The 16,680-nt window shown below is 45.5% G+C and overlaps 1 protein-coding gene and 1 long non-coding RNA gene across 10 annotated transcripts in view; one reads left to right on the plus strand and one right to left on the minus strand.

Moving 5' to 3' along the window:
• Positions 1-2,931, minus strand: part of SAP130 (Sin3A associated protein 130) — a 72,285-nt gene extending 69,354 nt beyond the window's left edge. For 4 of the 9 annotated variants that reach the window (XM_068545325.1, XM_068545324.1, XM_068545319.1 and 1 more), the window contains exons 1-2: positions 1,962-2,063; positions 1,054-1,171 (exon numbers count right to left, since the gene is read on the minus strand). In XM_068545325.1, the coding sequence (XP_068401426.1) occupies positions 1,054-1,171; positions 1,962-2,030 (187 nt within the window). In that variant the 5' untranslated portion in view covers positions 2,031-2,063. Of the gene's footprint in view, positions 1-1,053; positions 1,172-1,961; positions 2,065-2,125; positions 2,171-2,631; positions 2,707-2,794 lie in introns of those variants that run through there. The other 5 variants (XM_068545321.1, XM_068545323.1, XM_068545326.1 and 2 more) reach the window with 5 other exon arrangements.
• An 85-nt stretch (positions 2,932-3,016) lies between these two features.
• LOC137765455 (uncharacterized) lies at positions 3,017-3,778 on the plus strand. Its single transcript, XR_011074165.1, has 2 exons — positions 3,017-3,271; positions 3,354-3,778. It is a non-coding gene; the product is annotated as an uncharacterized lncRNA (long non-coding RNA).
• Positions 3,779-16,680: the final 12,902 nt, after the last annotated feature.

Consider the following 16,680-nt stretch of genomic DNA (forward strand, 5'->3'; position numbering starts at 1 on the left):
AAAACAAAACTGGACTGTGTAAAGTCCCAAGGTCAAGAAGATTGAGAACTTATCATCTGTTCAGAAAATATGAGCAGCTACTATTAAGCAGGAGGACTAAAGTAGCTTAAAGTTACTTCAAGTCTAAAGAGAACTAAAATAAATTTGTAACAAAAACTAGGTTGGCAGGAAGGAGGCGAAGCAATAGGAAGGAGGCCACAGCTCACAGGTGAGAGACAAAGACAGAACAATTAAACACCATGCCTGAGTTTCTGGTTTGAGCAATAAGTAGATGGTAGTACCATTTACCATAATGAGGAAGATAGAAATCAGGCAGTAAAGAAAGGAATAAACAAAGGAGTACCTTACTTCACTTCGCAACGCCACCTTTCCACTTGGTACACGGAATACAGAATTATTTGAAGGAGTAACTCAACTTCAGCACTGCTGACTGGACTAGGTACTCTGCTGTGGGGCTGGGGGCTGTCCTGCTTAACGGCGCGTGCCTAGCAGCATCCCTGGCCTCTAAATATCCGATGCCAAGAGCACCCCCTACTTGTGGCACCAAAAAGTGTATGGAGACATCGCCAAATATTCCCTGGGGGGCAAAACCATCACCAGCTGAGGCCACTGATCTTCAGCATTCAAAAAGTATACAACTAAAAACCAAATTGCGTATATGTGCGTATACACATCTTTTTAAAATCTCTTTTCCTATACAGTAAGCTCCTGAAAGGCAAGACCTATGCCTTACACACCTTTGCATTCCCTCATGGCATTATTATTACACCTCTGGGCCTTAATTAAGTAAGAGCACATTAATACATTTAAAAAAATAGTTCCTGTAGGCGTGCTTCACTGTAAGTTTCATGTACACTCTGAACATGTGAATCAAGTGGTTAAAACAGGAAGAAAGAAAGCCCTATTTAAATCAGGACTGTAATATATCCTTTTTTCAAATTTGATAATCTAGTATTTACTAAAATCCCACAAAGAATTTACTTATTTTTAAATTAGAAAACTGGCAATATTTTTAAAGCAGGAAGCAATATAGAAAAATATCACACATCTCACCTGTTGCAGCTGGGTTTATCAATCCTGCAGAACCACTGTTGGCTATCTGTGAAGGAGCCTGGCTTAGCCCGGTGGAGGGGGTTCCTAACCGAGGAAACTGTTGAGAACTCATTTCCACCTGCAGTGCATAGGCATATGGTCATTACTGGATTCTGATATTAGAATCAATACGGAGAAAGTAAAGCATTTTTAGTACCTACGTCTTCCCTTAGAAAAGCAAACGTAGCATCATCTATCTAAAATGATACTTGTGATTCAACATACAGTGCAGAAATGGTGTAAGCTGTTTAAGTTTTTGATGTACACAGGTTCAATTAATGGTAAAATCCTTTATGTGGTGCTGGGGGATATTATGACACCGCCCCCCAATACCTGTGGATTGCCACAAGAAAAAGTCGACACTACATTGTGTATAACATCCACGTGACAGGTCTTAACACAATATATATACTTCTGTGTAAAGTTTCATGACAAATGGCATGTGCCTTTGAAAGACTTAAGCCTCACACCAAGGTGAACAGAACTGTCATCAGTGTGTCACAGGAGGAATCGGAGGCAGATGCCCTGTCCTAAGAAGGGATCAGAAACCTTCCATCAAGACCTGATCCGAAAAGAATTCTCGAACGCTTTTCTGCACAGGCCTCCATTGACGGATTTCTCCCCCGCCCCTTTCACAGAGCCCCACTGAGCCAAAGGGAACCGAGATCTTCACCACTTTCCCTAAAACCGACCCCCACTCTTCCCTCAGGAGCCGATATCCCCGATACGCCCGCAATCCTGCCCCCACCCTGAAGCCCCCCGCTGAGATCGGAGAACACAGGTCTCCAGACACTCCGGGTCTCTGAGACTCCATCCCTGGGGAGGGGGGCAGGCGTTCTGAGGAGCCCCGGGACCAGTGTGCCCTTTACCTGCCGCCGCCCGCCGCCCGCCCCTCCCGATTCCACCTCGCCGGGCTGGGGGTGCCGCGGAGGACCCATCTCGGTGGCAGCGCTGGGCTCCGAGGTCGCGGGGACGACTCGTGCCGCAGCGCGCCTCGGGCCCGCCGCTGTCCAGCCCCGCCGGCCCCGCTCACCCCCGCCGCCCGGCTGCCGCTGCGCTCCAGTCCTCTTCCCCCGAACCTGCCCCTACCTCCCCCGCCCGCCCATTGGCCCCACGCCGGGCGCGTCAGTCCGGGGCCCGCACCAATCCAGCGCTGCCTGCGCGCTGAGATCCCGCCCCACCCTCCCGCCGACTGCCAGCCAATCAGGCGCGAGCCTCGCCGGGGCAGCCCAAACCTCTCGAGGCTGAGCCAATGGCAGAGGCAGACAAGCGCCGCAGGCGAAAGGGGCGGGGAGCTCGGAGGCCCCGCCTCGGTCAGGGTCTGAAAGCGGCGGGCGCAGGGCCCGGATGTGGAGAGTCACTTTAAACTGCTCCAGGAGCCAAACTCCCTGGGCCGCCCGCCCGCCCGCGCTCCCCCGGCCTCTCAGCTTCCCCGCCAAGGCCCACGCCCGCCACGCCCCCACGCCCGAATCAGCCCAGCCCTCCCGACGCCTCTCCCTTCCTTGCCACAGGACACCCGGCCTCCGCCGCCGGCCCAACCTCCGTGCTCAGCTCGGGAAAGAGCCCAGGTTTGCGCAGCAGGAGACGAGGGACCGCTGCCCTTCCCCGGGGACGCGCAGCGGGAAGGACGCTGCAGCCCGGCTCGGCCGCCCCGCCCCCTCGTCTCCTCCCCTCCGCTCCCAGGCGCCCGTCCCGCCATTACCTGAGTGCTGCGCCGAGTGGCCGCCGCGCCGCCTCGAGCTCGCTCTCGTGCGCTCTCCGCCTGTGGGGCCGGCGTCCTCGGGCTCCCGAACCCGCCGCCGCCGCCGCCGAGGCGCTAGCACTCTGCCCCCCACCCCTCAGCCCAGCGCCGCTGCTTCCGCCGCCGTAACGAGCCTCTCACCCATTGGCTGGGGTAGGCCCCGCCCTCCTCCGGGGAAGCCAGTCACCGCTCAGTGTGAGCGGAGAGCGGACGGGCCTGCCCCTCGGGGCCGCTGAGGCCTCTGGGAAATGTAGTCCCCGGTGCCGAGAGGGCGGGCCTGGGCGGAGCGTTCGGGCGACCGGGCCGGGGCAACACACCCCTTTGCTATGTAGAGTCGGTTCTGCATTTTCTCTTTGCCTAGTAAAAAGCTCATACCCTTTTGCCTCAGCTGACGGCACAAGGTTTCATTTTCCCGAGGGCGGTGCGGCGCGGGAAAAGGTAATGGAGGCCGACTGCAGCGGGCCGAAGGGGCTGCAGGCTGGGCCGAGGGTTTTCCTGACTGTTCTTGATGTCCCCACAGAGGCCACGGCCCGCAAAGCCTGAGCATCGTGGGAGGATCAGGTGGGCGGAACTGAAGCGACCCTGTCGGGTTTGCGCCCGGCGCGCTGCGTCGGGAGCTGCACACCAGGCCGGACCCGCTCGGGAGCCGAGCACCTTCGGGTTAAAGCCGGCTCGGAGAGGGGTCTTTGGCGCAGGACTCCGGCACGGTGCACCTGCTCGGTTTTTCCAGATTACGAAGAAGCGGAGGGAGGCGGTGGTGTTTTGTTGTTTTGTCTGGGGTGGAGGGATGGAGTTTGTACAGCTGCGGTAGACTTAGCCAAAGCTGCCGGAGCAAAATCTGAATCTGACAATAGAGATGATGTCCCCCTCCTCCCTTCCCTGATGGTAATTTAGATCTGGAGTTTTGTGTTAAGAAATAAATGGGGCTCGCATCCCTTCTTCCTATCGTGCTGTGTTCTTGCTAGGAAAAGAGTAGCTTGTGGCTACAAGAATGTCTCAAATACCCCCTCTCCTTCCTCAAGGCACTTTCCTTTCTCACACTCTTCCCTTCTCAAATTTCCCCTAAAAGTAACTGATGTGATATACCTTAGCCTCCTTTCTCCTTAGGCAGAACATTCTGCTTCTGCCACTCTTCTCAAACTGCTCCCCAAAGTTGCCAGTGACCTACTCACCTCACCCGGTGGTCCTTGCTTAGGTCTCATCTTGTCTAGTTTACCAACAGTAATTCCTCCTTAAAATGTTTTTCCCTATGGGAAAAGAATCTGGAAAAGAATAGATATATGTATGTCTATAACTGAAGCACTTTGCTGTACACCTGAAACTAACACAACATCATAAATCAGCTATCCTCAGAAAAAAAATTCTTCCCTTGATCACCAGAACCACACTCTCTCCTGATTCTACTTCTGTCCCTATTAAGTTGCTTTCTACTTCTTCTTTCTCACGTGTACAGCACTCTCCAGCCCTCTCTCAGCGCTCTGCTATCTTCCTAACTAGTTTAATGCACTCTCACAGTTTCAAATACTGTTCTCGAAAATGACTCAGTATTTTGTCTGCGTGGTGATAAAGATAACTCAAGATAACTCTCTCTCGAATTGTATACCTACAGTCCCACAAATATGTCTTACAAGCCCCTGAGACTTAACGTATCGGACACCTTCATTGATTTGCCTCACCTGTGTACTCCTGCCCCTGGTTTCTGGGTTTGGTTAATGGCATCACCATCTTCTCTGTCTTTATTTATTTATTTTTTTACAGAAAACTTTTTTTTTTCTTTTCTCAATTTATCCATTTATTTATTTATTTTTGGCTGTGTTGGGTCTTCGTTTCTGTGCGAGGGCCTTCTCTAGTTGTGGCGAGCGGGGGCCACTCTTCATCGCGGTGCGCGGGCCTCTCACTATCGCGGCCTCTCTTGTTGCGGAGCACAGGCTCCAGACGCGCAGGCTCAGTAGTTGTGGCTCACGGGCCCAGTTGCTCCGCGGCATGTGGGGTCTTCCCAGACCAGGGCTCGAACCCGTGTCCCCTGCATTGGCAGGCAGATTCTCAACCACTGCGCCACCAGGGAAGCCCTGCCTTTGGTTTAATTCTTGTTGGTTTCCACTCTTCCATCCCCCAGAGTCACCCTATGGACCTCTGCACCTCCTTTCCAGTTGCTTCCATAGCCTCGGCTCAACCTTTCATTAATTCCTGTCTGGATTATACTAACACTGCCTCACTCAAATCTCTTCCTACCCTGAACCTGTCCTCCGCAGTGTTCTTTTTCTAAAGCATTCCTCTGAATCTGTTCTTTCCATCCATGATGTTCCAATGACTTCAAAATCTATTCCAAACCCCTAAACCCAGTTCAAAGGCCTTAATAATTCAGTCCCTCGTACCTCTCAAGTATGGTTGAGTACTCTCTCAACCATAGTTTCCACCAGTTCTCCACACAGCTTGGCTTCCAGGATTTTGCTCAAGCTTTACCTTATATAGGCCTCACTCTTCAGCAGACATGTAGCAGAGTGCTGCCAATTCTCCAATGCCTAACTGCAAAGGAAATGATTTATCTTCTCCAAGAAGCCTTCCGTGAAATTCCTCTCCTTCCCCCCGCCCTACAGGATACTTCCGTGGATACTTCTTCGGTCCCTCTATTATAGCACTAATCTATCTACGCTGTATTCTTCCTGGATTAGGCGAAGAGAAAAATTATTCATCTTTATATCTCCCATCAACAGGAAGGATTCAATAAATGTTTGCTGGGTATAATCACAAACACATCCGTAGTACATGAATGAAATCTGAATTTTCCTTAGTTACTAGAGACAGTCTCTGCTTTATTCACTTATGTCTCTAGTCCCTCATGTAGTGGATACTTCAAGGAAAATAGATGTTTCATCCATGGTTGTGTTGCTAGGATTTAGGATTCCCATCCCCTGAGCTTGGCATGTTGAAGACAGCCTTCTTGTACCCCAACCAGGGTGAACCTTCCACACTTCTCAGGTCTTCAAGCCCCCTCTGCCAGTTGCGGGGGCTTATTAGTATCTTGGGTTCTTGGAGATAGTGTGCACAGAAGAGAGTTTGGATGGATTGAACAAAGACACCATCAGGCACAACATCTGCTGGGTGGTTACCAAGAGAACAAATAACTACTGCCCTCTGCCAACAAAGAGAGTAAGTTCTCAATGCAAGTGTCCTGTGGTGGTCAGTCAAACGTCAGTGGATGGTCTGCAAGTGTGGGTGAAGCTCTGTTTGGTCTCTGCCACTGAACCCGGATGGTTCTGAGCCTGAGCCTGGGTTGTCTAATGATACTGACTCTTTGGTTCCTCTAAGTCCAGATACTCCCCTTGGCCCAACTCCCCAGCCAGGGAAATATAGTCCCCTCCAGGTAACTCATCTGTAAAATGAGAGCACCATTACTTATCTCAATCTTATTGTATAGGTTAAAAGCTACACGCGTAAAGAACGTGAAGCTTTTGAGCTCACTCACATTCATTGTTTTTATTGCCTTCATCTGGTTTATTACCTAGGCCAAACTCAGACTCTGTCTCCTCCAGAGTATGTATGGTGGACAGACTCTAGGATGACCCCTCATGATCCCCCTCTTGGTGTTCATGACCTTGTGTAATCTCTTTCCCTTGAATGTGGCAGGACCTGTGACATTCTTCTAATCAATAGAATATGGCAAAGGTGAGGAGATGTCACTTCCTTGACTGTATTATGTTATGTTTAGTTTTTAGCTAAATTTGAAACAATAGAGAAACATGATTTCGACACATGCAGGATATTTAACGAGCCAAGTTTTTTAAACTTGTTACAGCAAGTTAAAAAAAATAGTGATTGTCATACGACCCAGCAATCCCACTACTGGGCATATACCCTGAGAAAACCATAATTCAAAAAGAGTCATGTACCACAATGTTCATTGCAGCTCTATTTACAATAGCCAGGACATGGAAGCAACCTAAGTGTCCATCGACAGATGAATGGATAAAGAAGATGTGGCACACATATACAATGGAATATTACTCAGCCATAAAAAGAAACGAAATTGAGTCATTTGTCGTGAGGTGGATGGACCTAGAGTCTGTCATACAGAGTGAAGTAAGTCAGAAAGAGAAAAACAAATACCGTATGCTAACACATATATATGGAATATAAAAACAACAACAACAAAATGGTCATGAAGAACCTAGGGGCAAGACGGGAATAAAGACGCAGACCTACTAGAGAATGGACTTGAGGATACGGGGAGGGGGAAGGGTAAGCTAACCTGCTGACATTTTCACCTTGGACGTCCATTCTCCAGAACTGTGAGAAAATAAATTTCCACTGCTTAAGCCCTACAGTCTGTGATATTTTGTTATGGCAGCCCTAGCAAACTATGTACTATACGTATACTACATATAGTAGAGTATTGTTTTGTGAAATTTTAGTTTCAGTTGTGTGTATGTGCACTGGGTCTCAAAGCAAGATGCATTTCTTATTATGGGTTGTAGGTCAAAATGTTTGAAAAACATTGAGCTGGAAGAAATGAAGGATTTTGCCTCCCAGTTCTGATATAAGCCAACTGAACTAAAACCTTATACTAGGCAAACCTGGAGAAACCGTAGCTCCACTTTTCCTGGGTAGGGCGCTAAGGAAAAGAAATGGGTTCCTTATGAAAATGACTCTAGAACAGTGTTCTGGAGTGGAGTCTGTGGACAGAATTTACAGGGGTGTGAACTTGGATAGGAAGAAGGTACATGTTTATTTTCACTAATGTCTACCTGAAAATTACCATTTCCTTCCACTGTAAATAGAAGTAACAGATTTTGGTAATATTAGCAGTACTTGTAACTTTGTCACCAATTAAACTCACGTATATTTTCATATCACATTACACAAACTCTATCTCAAAACACAAACTGCAACCATTCCTATATTGAAAGTATATTAGTTTGTTAGTTAAGATATTAATAAAGGAGCACATGTATTACGATGCACAAATTTGTTTTTTTAAATATATTTTTATAATAACCATGTTTGTATATAATTTCTTTCCCCAGGATCCCTAGGTATTTATGCATTTAAGAACATTTTTCTGAGAAGGGTCCATAGGCTTCACAAGACTGTCAAAGGGGGTCTGTGACAGATAACAGGTTAAGAAAATCTCTACAGGTATATTTTTATAGACTCAGGCCCTGCCTCTGCTACATTTCATCTGAGTCCTTTCTTATCTGTTTCTTTCCACTTCCACTGTTTTGGTTATGACCAAGACTCTCCTTCTGACCAGTTTCTTTTAACTGAGGACTTCTTTGGTTCTAACTTTGACTTGACACCTTCCCAAAGGCTGCCTCTGTGTTTACACCTCTGCTCTTGCAGTGCAGCCCAAGGACAGTGGCCCTACCCTGACACTCGGCCCAGGAAACTGACCCACAGGGTTACAACTTCTGGACTGCTGAGGACCAGTGGGAAGAAGGTGTCTTGGCCACCCAAGGCCACCCGAGGAGGTTGTGGCCATTAGAAAACCAGCTAATAACATCAGCAGCACAGAATGGGAAACCTTCAGTCCCAGGCCCTGTGGACCTGTTCCTGCCTCCTGAGGATGTTTGGCTTACTTTTGTGACTTCCCTCACCGCTTCATTTCCTATTTAGACTTCCAGCCCATGACCTGAATTTGTAGCCCCATACAAGGCCCTCCAGACCCAAGAGGTCCACATTTCCGTTGCCCACCGTCAGTGGCCATATGGAGCATGTCCATTCCCCACAGCGTGGAGTGTGCCAGTTTACAGTAATTGGAATCTTCACTCGCTTTGTCTTCCACGAGCACACAGCACTCCCATTTTGGTTCACCCACCTGACCAACACTGGGGGAATTCCACACTCCCGCAAAGAAAAGAATGATACCTTCCAGGCGTGGGCAAGGACCATACCAAATCTCCTTCCCTCCCGCCCCTTTATGGGACAGATCATCCGCCTTGTGCTGCAGGCCCCTACTTGGCCATCGTGTCAGTAGCACACTCTGGCCTCTAGAGGGAGCCCCGTGAATGACGAAGAGGAGGAGGAGCAGCTCTGAGACTTCAGGGAACGGGGGAGGGGGGGGGGGGGACTGGAACCTTGAATCCCCAGCTGTCCTGGGGAATGGGGCTCATGTCTGGGCCACATAGCCTAAGTTCACTGATGACCTTTAGTGTCCTTTGGGCAGGAATGCCCTACTTAATTTACTTTGTCTGTTCTGGCTCCCCACCCATCTCTGCCCACTGCCAACATTTATCTATTTGGGGGTCATGATTCTTTTTTTTAAAAAATCATTTTCATTTTTATTTATAATCAGAAAACAATTAGAAATTAAAGTGGGAAGTTATTTACAAAAATAAATGCTGGAGAGTGTGTGGAGAAAAGGGAACCCTCCTACACTGTCGGTGGGAATGTAAATTGATACAGCCACTATGGAGAACAGTATGGAGGTTCCTTAAAAAACTAAAAATAGAACTACCATATGAATCAGCAATCCCACTCCTGGGCATATATTCCAAGAAAAACATGGTTTGAAAGGATACACGCACCCCAATATTCATTGCAGCACTATTTACAATAGCTAAGACACATCAGCAACCTAAATGTCCATCGACAGAGGAATGGATAAAGAAGATGTGGTACATATACACAATGGAATATTACTCAGCCATTAAAAAGAATGAAATAACGCCACTTGCAGCAAGATGGATGGACCTGGAGATTATCATACTAAGTAAAACAAGTCAGACAAAGACAAATATCATATGATATTGCTCATATGTGGAATCTTTTAAAAAATGATACAGATGAGCTTATTTACAAAACAGAAACAGACTTACAGACTTAGAGAATGAACTTATGGTTACTGGGGGTGGGGGGAGGGATAGATTGGGAGTTTGGGACTGACATGTACACACTGCTATATTTAAGATAGATAACCAACAAGGACCTAGTGTAAAATAAATAAATCATAAAAAAGGAAGAAAATAAAATAAGAAGGTATCATGTTTTACAACAACATTTTAAAATCAAATGTGATTAGATGGCAAGATTTATACTCCAAATATTATAATATGACGTTGAGAGAAATTAAGGAAGACTTAAAGGAGGTGCATGCCATCTCCATGCACTGGAAGACTCAACCTGAAAACCTCTATTCTCTCCAAAGTGTTAGAGACTCACTACCATCCTGGTCAAAATCCTAGCAGGTTTTTTTCCCCCGTGTGTGTGTGTGTGTGACTATAACAAGCTGATTCTAAAAATTTTTTTTTGTTGTGGTAAAATATAAATAACAAAATTTACCATTTTAACTGTTTTAAAGTATACAATTCAGTGGCATTAAGTACATTCGCAATGGTGTTTGGGTAGATTCTTGACTGCTCAGGCTAGCCTGGCCTCACCATCAGGACCCAAGCACTCCCTTAAAGGAGACTCTGGATTTTAGCAAACGGGTGCAGTGGGTGTATCTAGAAAGCAACCAGTCTGGGACAAATGTATATATCTAATCGCATCCAGGCTTCTGTCTAGGAATAAACAATGCTCTGCATCATGGTTAGCTTTAGTTTTTCCCTTTAAGCTGATTGTTGGAAGCACTTCACCACTGTTATTTTTTTTTCTCACTTTTTTATTTAGGAATATTTCAAACACATAGAAGAGTTGACAGTATTGCATAATGAACAGCTAGATGCCACCCACCTAGATTTAACAATTTGCAACATTTTGCACAACAATTTTTAACATCTGCTTTCTTTATGCACTCCCCCATTCTCTCATGTGTGATTGTGTTTGTCGACACCCACTTTTTTCCTCCTAGACCATTGGAAAATAAGTTCAGACATCAAGACGCTTCACCTTAAAATGCTTCAGTATGAATTTCCTAAGAATAAGAACTTTCTCCTACAAAATTTTAATACCCCAAGTGAGAAAAAATATTTTACGTATAGTAGTGTGTATATGTCGATCGCATTCTCCCAATTCTTCCCACACCCCCCTTTCCCCCCTGGTGTCTGTATGTTCGTTCTCTATGTCTGTGTCGCTATTTCTGCTTTGCTAATAGATTCATCTGTACTATTTTTCTAGATTCCACATATAAGCGTTAATATACGTTATTCGTTTTTCTCTTCCTGACTTACTTCACTCTGTATGACAGTCTCTAGGTCCATCCACGTCTCTGCAAATGAGGGAGCCTCTGTTCTTTTTTTTTTTTTTTAAAGACAAATACTATATGATTCCATTTAATTAATTAATTTATTTATATTTATTTTTGGCTGTGTTGGGTCTTCGTTTCTGTGCGAGGGCTTTCTCCAGTTGCAGCGAGCGGGGGCCACTCTTCATCGCGGTGCATGGGCCTCTCACTGTCGCGGCCACTCCCGTTGCGGCCTCTCCTGTTGCGGAGCACAGGCTCCAGACGCGCAGGCTCAGTAGTTGTGGCTCACGGGCTTAGTTGCTCCGTGGCATGTGGGATCTTCCCAGACCAGGGCTCGAACCCGTGTCCCCTGCATTGGCAGGCAGACTCTTAACCACTGCGCCACCAGGGAAGCCCTTTTTTTTTTTTTTATAAATTTATTTATTTTATTTTATTTTTATTTTTGGGGGTGTTGGGTCTTCGTTGCTGCACGCGGGCTTTCTCTAGTTGCGGCGAGTGGGGGCTCCTCTTCGTTGCGGTGCGTGGGCTTCTTATTACGGTGGCTTCTCTTGTTGTGGAGCACAGGCTCTAGGTGTACGGGCTTCAGTAGTTGCGGCACACAGGCTCAGTAGTTGTGGCACACAGGCTTAGTTGCTCCGCAGCATGTGGGATCTTCCTGGACCAGGGCTTAAACCCGTGTCCCCTGCATTGGCAGGCGGATTCTTAACCACTGCGCCACCAGGGAAGCCCAGGGAGCCTCTGTTCTTACAAAGGGGTGTCCATGGAGACTCCTGACAAGTACCATCAATTCTGTCTAATATGAACGACAATCCTTTCTAGTACCAAACATATTCCTAACAATACAGTATTGACACTGTCTCTACCCAGCACAATGTGCATCATATTGAAAAGTACCCCTTCTAATATTAGAAGTAATAGGCAGCCCCTATACCCCAGAGCCTGCTGAAATTATTCACACTTGCAATCCTAAACGTGCTTAGCCTGCTGACCCTGCCTCGCCCATTCCTTCCCCTGGGAACCACAATAAAAGCTCTTGCCCATATTATACCCTTGTTCTCTCTGCCTCCTGGCTGACCCTCCTGCTTCCCATGTGGCCCTGCATGGTGAGGCATGCCCCCTCCTCTGGGAACTGTGAGAAACCGTCTTTTCAATGGCAATTGTTTCCTGATCTGTTGGCCTCACCATACCTGAATAATATTTAAACCTACATCTGAAAACAATTATGCAGTTTACAGTTAAGGGAAGGTATGGTAACATCCCAAATGAATGTTAAACCTAGAAGTTGCATATCTGTGTAGGTGAATCAAGGGAGAATTGCAATGGCCTGTCCAGTACTAGATTAAATTAAGTTAAATTCCTCCCAAGACTAAATGGCAAAATGAGATTCAAAGTCAATGACTATAATACATGCTGATTTATCAGGTAAAGAGATCATTTAAAAGAGAAAAAGCAGAACTAATCATTTGATTTCTTTACCTGTAAAAGGGACATTTGACTATTTCCCCAGCAGTCTTCAGATTTTCCTTCTGTTAAGAGCAGTACAGGGACTTCCCTGGTGGCGCAGTGGTTAAGAATCCGCCTGCCAATGCAGGGGACATGGGTTCGAGCCCTGGTCTGGGAAGATCCCACATGCCGCAGGGCAACTAAGCCCATGTGCCACAACTAGTGAGCCTGTGTGCCACAACTACTGAAACCTGCACGCCTACAGCCCATGCTCCACTACAAGGGAAGCCACCGCGGTGAGAAGCCCGCGCGCGGCAAGGAAGAGTAGCCCCCGCTCGCCACAACTAGAGAAAGACTGCACGCAGCAACAAAGACCCAGAGCAGCCAAAAATAATTAATTAAAAAAAAAAAGAGCAGTACAGAGCATGGCATCTATTTCCATCCAGAAATGTGTGTCACTTACAGATTCAACATAATCTGTATCAAAATCCCAGCTGGCTCCCCCACCCCCCAAAATTGACAAACTAAAATTTATACGGAAATGAAAGGGACTCAGAATAGCCAAAGCTATCTTAAAAAGAAAGAAGTAGGAGGACTTGCACTTCCTGATTTCAAAACTTGCTACAAAGCTACAGTAATCAAATAGTGTGGTACTGGCATAAAAATATACATATTAATCAATGAAAAAGAATTGAGAATCTAAAAATAAACCCTCACATTTATGATCAGCTGATCTTCAGAAAGGGTGCCAAGATAATTCAATGGGGGAAAGAATAATCTTTTCAATGAATGGTGCTACAACACTGGATATCCTCATGCTAAAGAATAAAGTTGGACCCTTTGCTTACATCATACACAAAAATTAACTCCAAATGGATTATATACCTAAAAAGAGAGCTAAAACTATAAAACTTTTAGAAGAAGGAGTCTAAGAAACGTAGGGGTAGGTCTTCATAACATTGCATTAGGCAAAGTCTTCTTAGGTGTCCATCAAAAAAGTGAAAAGACAAATCCACAGAAAGGGAGAAGATATTTTCAAATCATGTAGCTGTTCAGCAACTTATATCCAAAATATACAAAGCATCTTATAACTCAATGACAAAAAGACAAATAGCAATTTAAAAATAGGCAAAGAACATAAAGAGGAACGAAACTGAGTTATCTGTAGTGAGGTGGATGGACCTAGAGTCTGTCATACAGAGTGAAGTAAGTCAGAGAAAAAAACAAATACCGTATGCTAACGCATATATATGGAATCTAGAAAAATGGTACTGATTAACCTAGTGGTAGGGCAGGAATAAAGATGTAGATGTTGAGAAAGGACTTGAGGACACGGGAAGGGGGAAGGGGCAGCTGGGATGCAGTGAGAGAGTGGCATGGACATATATACACTACCAGATGTAAAATAGCTAGCTAGTGGGAAGCAGCTGCATAGCACAGGGAGATCAGCTCGGTGCTTTGTGACCACCTAGAGCGGTGGGATAGGGAGGGTAGGAGGGAGGTTCAAGAGGGAGGGGATATGGGGATATATGTATGCATATGGCTGATTCTCTTTGTTGTATAGCGGAAACTAACACAACATTGTAAAGCAATTATACTACAATAAAGATGTATAAAAAATAAAATAAAATAAAAATAGGCAAAGGATATGAACAGATATTTCTCTGAAGATATACAAATGACCAATAAGCATTTGAAAAGATGCTCAGTTTCATTTGTCATTAGAGAAATACAAGTCAAAAGCACAGTGAGATACCAATTCACACCCAGTAGGATGGCTATAGTAGAAGGGACAATAATAAATGTTAGTGAGCAGTTAGTGTAATTGGAAACCTCACGCACTGCTGGTGGGAATGTAAAAGGGTGCAGTCACTTTGTGAAAAGTCTGTCAGTTCCTGAAACATAGAGTTAGCATATGGACAGAAATTCCACTCTTACAGATATACCAAGAGAGATGAAAACATATGTCCACACAAAAACTTGTACATGAATGTTCACAGCAGCATTATTCATAATAGCCAAAAAAATAGCAACAACTTAAATGTCCATCAACTGATAAATGGATACATCAAATGTGGTACAACCATATAATGGAATATTTATTCAGTCATAAAAAGGAAGGAAGTATTGATACATACTACAGATGGATGAACCTTAAAGGCATTATTGTAAGTGAAAGAAGCCAGTCACAAAAGGCCACATGTTGTATGATTCCATTTATATGAAATGTCAAAAAGAGGCAAATCCATAGGGACAGAAAGTAGATTAGTGGCAGCTGAGGGATGGTGCGGTGGGGGGTGGGGGGGTTGGTGGGAAATAGGAAGTGACTGCTCACGGGTACAGAGTTGTTTTGGGGATGATGAAAATGTTCAAAAATTGATTGTGGGTGATGGTTGCACAACTCTGCAGTGATTCTAAAAAACGATGAACTGTACACTTAGTGAATTGTATGTTATATGAATTGTGCCACAATAAAGCTATTTTAAAAGTGTGTAACTGACTTAACTTAGATGCATGAATGGTATATTCACACCAAGGTGCACCATTTCCATTGCATGATGGAAGGAATGTTTCAAATTCAAGGTAGCCTTCAGGCTTCCATATTATTTTGCATTATATTTTATGACATAATAGATTATTACATGTGACATAATAGATTATTACATGTAACATACTGTTTTACTTTATTATCCTGTAGTTGAGAAAATAAAAATTATAGTTGCTTGAAAAAAGTTATTTCCAGTAGCCATTTAGTTTTTTCCAGAGATATTGGACCCCATAGAGCTTAGAGTCTACCTAGTCCAAATCCATCAGAGCGAATCATTACAACACAGAGGCAACGAAAGCACAGGTACCATCTCCCAAGCCTCAGGCAGGCCTCTTCACTTAGAATATTATGCGTGTTTGCGTCCCCTGGATCATTACTGGCTTGGTGTTTTCCCATTTTTGTCTGTATTAACTGTCTTACTCTATTACAGTCTTCTATGCTAAATTTAAACCATCTTCTGAGAGATATAGGAGGAGGAAGCTCTGGAGAAGGAAAGTCTAAGACAGGAATATTGGCTATTAGAATGTCCTTGAGGGACTTTGCTGGTGGTCCAGTGGTTAAGAATCCGCCTTCCAGTGCAGGGGACTTGGGTTCGATCCCTGGTCGGGGAACTAAGATCCCACATGCTGCAGGGCAACTAAGCAGCCTGTGCCGCAACTACTGAGGCCATGCGCTCTAGAGCCTGTGTGCCACAACTAGAGAAGCCCGCCTGCCACAACAAGGAGCCTGCGAGCCACAACAAAAGACACTGCATGCCGCAACTGAGACCCGATGCAGCCAAATAAATAAATAAAATTTAAAATGTAGAATGTCCTTGAATTTCTCTACATTTGCTGCAGACTTCTTCCAGGGAACTCTTTAAATTTGTGATCTTGGTTGCCCCTCTTCTTTATTTATTTTTTCATTTCTCAGGGTTTGCCTTCAGTGTGTGGTGTTGGTGCTCATTCTTTTTACGAAGCATATATAGTAGTGAGTCTCAAGTCCCTTTCAAAGAGTCTAAGACTTTTCTGGCAGGTATTTATCTATAAAAAGGCTGTACTGCTGAGAGAGAGAGATGCCTAAGCACCAACAGCTTTGTCCTTCACCACGTTCTTCTGGGCTTTCTTCTGTGGCTCTGCGTTGCCCTTTTCCTGTACCTTCCGAGCTCTGAGATTTTATTTCATTCTCTCTCCAAGCTAGTACGTTGGCCTGTTCCTGTTTCATGGGTGCTGGCGGAAGTTACCAGACTCCTGGGTCAGATTTCACTGCGTGGACTTTATTACCCACAGCACAGGAAGCGGCATCAACATTATACATGCATGGTGTTTTTCTCGCCACTGCCTCCACAAGCCCCATGGGGGTGATGCAACGCGGGCCTGACAGTTTTCGTGCACACAGTGAGTTTGCGTCACAGCTGGGAAACACTGAGCTTGGGGAACCTCCTGTTTTATGGCAAGCAGTATGCAAGCCTGCTCTTTGCCCCAGGATGAAACGTTACCACATCTCTCAAGGCTGCTTGTTGCAAACACAGTCCTGAGAAATGGCCAGGGGGAAGGGTTGTCAGGGACTTGCATTCTTGGCATACCCAGCAAGAAATGAGAGACCCATGGAGAACTGTCTCTCCCAACACACCTCTCCTATTTCACGTGTGTTGACCTCCCGAAAGGGCTCCCCTGGGCGATCCACCATCTAGGAGCTTCCTGTGTAGCTGTGCTAATGACAACCAACAACCAACATAAAAGATAAAACTTTATT

The sequence above is a fragment of the Eschrichtius robustus genome, chromosome 5, assembly GCF_028021215.1.
Source record: "Eschrichtius robustus isolate mEscRob2 chromosome 5, mEscRob2.pri, whole genome shotgun sequence".
Classification (NCBI taxonomy): Eukaryota; Metazoa; Chordata; class Mammalia; order Artiodactyla; family Eschrichtiidae; genus Eschrichtius; species Eschrichtius robustus.